The sequence below is a fragment of the Hipposideros armiger genome, unplaced genomic scaffold (genome assembly GCF_001890085.2).
Source record: "Hipposideros armiger isolate ML-2016 unplaced genomic scaffold, ASM189008v1 scaffold_11, whole genome shotgun sequence".
Taxonomy (NCBI): Eukaryota; Metazoa; Chordata; class Mammalia; order Chiroptera; family Hipposideridae; genus Hipposideros; species Hipposideros armiger.
Genome location: NW_017731361.1, coordinates 8,388,375 through 8,393,770, shown reverse-complemented (window position 1 = coordinate 8,393,770; position 5,396 = coordinate 8,388,375). Strand labels below are relative to the sequence as shown.

Sequence of the window (5,396 nt, the reverse complement as noted above, 5' to 3'; positions counted from 1 at the left end):
TTACTCAAAGGCTCTGCAGATGCAACACTACGTAGAAGAAAAGAGACTTCTGATGATTTTGACTTAATTACTTACAGGCAGAGGAAACGTGTCTGATGCTCTGCTATAGCTAGCTTACTTTATATTATGAAATTTAGCCTATTGATTATTACAATAACATTCAAAGATGTATTAACTCCTTCATGGGGGGATGGGAAAGAAATCAGTGAAATGCAATGAAGATTGATTATATAGCATAATGTTCTGTTAATTGAGTTTTTAAACAGTTTTTTGATTAACGAAGATATTATCTTCCCATTTGAGATGCCATTTCATATGCCAACAGCATCTCAAAATGATTCTTATAAGAAAAATTTCCATGTTCTTATGTGATTTTCTTTTTTATACTAACATTGAGGTTGAGAATCCCCTTAAGCCAAATAGGCTAACATGCAAAAATTAATGGAAGACAATTGGAATTATTGTACAAAAGAGAAAATGAAGATAGATGATAAGATTGTGTTTAAAAACTGCCACAAGTAATGATAAACTACTCAGAGAGCCAGCCAAGAGATAGAAGAAGTCATTACTCATAGTAGCAGCCACATGTTCCTCAGACTTTTTTATCCACAAAGCTTCAAGATACGGAGTCAAGAAAAATTGTGTGATAATAAAGTCAAGAATGACTCCAGGCAACCCAACCATGGGGAATTGAATTGAATTCGCCATCAATTATCTTTAAAAAAAAAATTGTGCTCATCTCATTATAGTTTGGTATAGTTTTTACTTTCTGCTAGAATATATTTCCAACTTTATGATTTTTAATGAAAAGTAAAACCAACGTTCAATTGTGAATCTAGACCTTGAAATTATTTCCCAGGTGAAAACACATTGCTTTACCTAGTTTTCTAATATCTATGATGAGAAGGGAAGGTTTGTTTGGTTTGGTATTCATGCTATAAAAGTAGTTTATGTATTCATTGTAAAAAAAAAAATTGGAAAGTAGAGACACACAATGAAGATAATAAAAGTATTCCCATTCAGAGAGAACCACTGTTAATATCTTTTAAAGGAAAAAAGCAAAGAACCATGGATACATCTTTTTTCATAACAAAAATGTGATATAGTCTATAAACCAAAATTTTTTCTTTAATAATATAAAACTTAATAACAGGAATATATTTCTAATTGTTAAATATTCTTCTAAAAACTGTAACTTTTTCAATGACTGTATAACATTCCCTTGTATGATTCATCTATAGTTCACAATATACCTCCCATTATTAGAACTTTGATTATTAAGTTCTCACTATTATAAACTATATATTTATAGGAATAAATGTTGAAATAGATATGATTAGGGAAAAAACATTAATAAACTATGTGTTGCATATTATGTCTATTAAAAACAGTTACATGATTGCACACAAATATAATGAAAGGACATACATAAAATTTTCCTAATAGTTATCTCTGTCTTGTGGAATTGAGGGAGAGTTTAATTTTTATTTTTTTTACTTTTATGCTTATTTACATTTTTTACAATTATATGTACCATTTTATAATAGAAAGAAGGAAATAAAATGAGAAAATACAAAATCTTTAGATGCAATGTTATTATAGGTTTGCCCCAAAAAACTGCATAGAAAAAATACTATGAGGATCAATGCAAAATGTTAACAATGATTGTCCTTGACTGGAGGGATTATAGGTAATTTTTATTCTATCCTTTCACTATGACTCCTCTACTTCTCTGCATAGCCATTTATCATTCATAAGAAAAATATAGGAAGAGAATTGCCTTGCAAATAGGATGGGATATATTCCAAAGCCAAGCAATGGAAAATATTTGATGTTAAAATTAACCGATTTGGATTCTTCTAAGTCACAGTGATCAGCAGCTAATCAAGTGACTGTATAACCATGGCCCACATTTCATTCTGTCACCCTAAAAAACAGTTCAGCACGTAGCAGGATATCCAGAGAGGGTAGGACCAGAGGAGTGCTGGCATCTAGGTAGGAAGTTCTAAAGTCAACCCAGCATCTGAGAAGGGATCCCTTGCCATCTGTCCCAGTACAAGTCAGGGTGAGTGCATAACTCTTACACCTAGCAGCCTTGCCAGCTGTGCCAGCAGACATGACCGGCCCAAGTGATCCCCAGACACTAGGAAACAGGGGCACTGACCTGGTAAATTATCCAAATTGTTGCTAAAAACCCACTTCACAATGTGGTGCATTTCAGACCTCTGAGGACAAGGCTTTTGGTGAGGAGAGGCGGAGGAGTGAGAGGAGGGGGCCAAAAAGAAAGACAGGGTAGCGGGGCGGCTTCTGTCCCGACAGCCTTCCAGAGAGGAAATGATATGTGCAGACATCACCATGAGTGATGCCAACGCTGTCGGAGCAACATGTCATTATTGCAGGATAGTTGCCCAATTTGCTCATTCTAATAACAGCTCCATTTGTGAACCATTATTAGAAGCCCGACACTGTGTTAAACACTCTATACGNGGAAAAACCAGGGGTAAAGTCTCATCATCTCCCAGGGACACAGATGTCATCTCTGTGCTCCTGTCTGTTTTGTTACCCATGTTAGGGACAACAGGGAGTGGTGGGGGTGGGGGAAAGATCTGATGCCCACATCTGCTACTTAGAAGCTGTGTGACCTTGGAGAAGTCATTTTAATATCTCTGAGCCGCCTTTGTTCATTTCTCTGCTCTGCCTACCTCACAGAGATTCTGTGAGAATCTGGTGCGATTTTAAAATATCAATGATTGATACAGATACTATATAGCTTTCTCCTCTTTGTACGGGATTGATATGAGTATATATGGACGTCAGCGTGGGATGACTTACTCCAAAGAATGTCTAAGCCACCCATTAGGATGCAGAAAGAAAATATTAGACCTTCTATTTATATTGATTTTAAAAATTTGATTTTCATATCATGCCCTATTTTAACTTCTATTTCTCTATATACTTAATGCACTCATATATTAGTGCAAAATTTCATGTATATGATTTATAAATAAATATATGTATATTAGAGGTGCTGATATTTACCAACTTGGGTACATGATCAGATAATTTGGAGGCCACTAAGCTAAGGTAGTGCTTGTGGCTGTCATGGTCCTGCCCTCATCCCACCCTGACATGGCCCGCCCAACCCACGCCTAATGACTATGCTCCAAAAAAGAAGGACTTGATGAATTCACAGGTTGCTCAAAGGATTTAATCTTTGTTTTTGGTTTTTTCCCTTCCTACAGAGTAAAAATCAGGTTCATCGTAGGGGCGAATACAATGTTTACAGCACATTCCAGAGCCATGAACCTGAGTTCGATTACCTGAAGAGTTTAGAAATAGAAGAAAAAATCAATAAAATAAGATGGCTCCCTCAGCAGAACGCAGCCTACTTCCTCCTGTCTACTAATGGTACGTGGAGGTGACGTCTCCTGTTTGGTATTTTCAGAGATGCAGCTAGCCAGGACTTATATTTCTGTCTCTTTTAGACCCAGTTTTCCTTTTTACCTTGCGGGTTGTCAAAAAACTTAGAAACAATATTTGCCAGATACCTAGCAGAGTGCATGGCACAGAGTAGGCCCTCAGTCATTAGTAGTTACTCGTTTTAAAAACAACAAATTTATGACCAAATTTATGTGAGACCCGTTATCTGCAGTTTTCAACTAACACAGATTATTTCCAGGTGCTTTTGGAATGTGACTTCCTGTCTTAAGATTCACTGAATGTTATTCTGGGAACACATTTCAGGAAACTCAATGTGCCGTCCTGTGAGTTTGGCAAACTGAGTAGAAGTTATTAATCCCTGAGTGTATTTNTATATATATTTAACATCATGGCATTGAAAAAAAAGTAGTTGCCAGTCTATAAAACTTAAGAGACTTTGCGTAAAAATCTGGATTTCCATCTTCTTTTAAAAAATATCAGAATATCTGGTAATGCATGTAATAGTTTATGGCCACAGCTGGCTTACGTTGAGGAGCCACTCGTCCCCGAAGAGGGGACACACGCTTTCTACTTCACCGGGTTTCCTTCACTCCCTACTACCTAGTGGCCCTGGCGAGCTTTGAATTTGCTATGGTCAGTCATCTAAGAGTCCCCAACAAGAAATCATGAATTGTTCTTTCCACTGTGCCTACCTTGAAAAATAAGCATGGCTTGTGCTTCACTCTTTTTCCTTCTGCACAAAGAATGACCATTAGAAGCATTTTCCTTTTGGCAAAGAGCTTGGTTATATGCCACGTGGAGAATTTTTACACTACTTACCTGAATAAATCAGGCATACCAAGGCAATCCCGAAAAGATGATATTCAAGTGAGATTTGAGATTGGAATTATTCAGAGGTAACGGCCTCAGTTTTCCAGTTCACTGTCTCTCCTTCGCTTTCCTCACATGGACATAATCTTCAAAATGTTCCTCCATCAAAGGCCATCGTCGGAAGTCCCCTGCCCTTTTTTTCTTTTTTTAACTTATTCCCACTCTCTGTAGCAATTGTGGGAGCCCTGCAGGGGAATAATTGCAGAGGAATTAACCTCTGACATTTTTCTAAAAATAGCTCTAATAAATCCAATCATAGGTAATTTACCTGTCCGTGTTCCTCCGGGGGTAACTGTTGAAGAAAGACTTGGCAGGCTGGCATTCCTTCAGCAATTATCTGTGATCTGAGTTCCTGGTGCCTGTGTGTTTTCTCTGTTGGGCAATCGAGTACAAATTGGCCCCTGTCCTCTGACCTCCTGACCCTGTTTTCTCAGCACCCCTCTCCTGGCGTTAGAATAAGGCCCTGCTCTTCCAGAACGGTGTGCTGGGCGGCTCACCTAAAAAGAGGGAGCATGGGTCAAGCTGGAGCATTTGTGGGGTCCCTTTCTTGAATTTCCAACTTGCAGAGTTTCTCAATGATTTCTTTGTGCTCCAACCCTTGTTTTCCGTGTCTGTGCTTCAGGCATCCCAGCCTGGCTTCCCTCACAGTCCCCAGCCCTCATTTGCACAGCCACCACTGAAACCTGTTTGCTAAGTGTCTTGGTGTAGAAGAAAGGGAAAATGCCAAAGACCAGGAGGTGGATACAGGATCTGTGATCGGTAGAAATTATCAAAGGCAACGTCCATTTCCCTGGGCCATAAAGAAATGCATTCTCCCTTGCCCCAAACAAAAGGTCTGAATGCGCTTTTTCCTTTTGTGTTCTCTCCAGATGTTCCAAGAGACCACAGCGTAGTCTGGGCATCTGGGAAATTTCCTTTCCCAAGTGCCACTTCTAGTGGCACTTAAAACACAGAACATAAAATTCTTGTGAATGCCACTGCAGAGACAAAGCCCTCAGCCCTTAAATGCACAGAAAAGTATGTCTATTATCTATCGTTTCAAAGTAAGTGTGCAGTTACTTAAATTGCCTTTGTCTTCTTCTTTT

General features: G+C 38.4%; 1 protein-coding gene across 1 annotated transcript in view; it reads left to right on the top strand.

The window, feature by feature from the left end:
- The first annotated feature begins 2,116 nt into the window (after positions 1-2,116).
- LOC109392769 (serine/threonine-protein phosphatase 2A 55 kDa regulatory subunit B beta isoform-like) overlaps positions 2,117-5,396 on the top strand; it is a 120,237-nt gene continuing 116,957 nt past the window's right edge. The window contains exons 1-2 of the mRNA XM_019661417.1: positions 2,117-2,167; positions 3,243-3,408. Coding sequence (XP_019516962.1) covers positions 2,117-2,167; positions 3,243-3,408 — 217 coding nt within the window. The remainder of the gene's footprint in view (positions 2,168-3,242; positions 3,409-5,396) is intronic.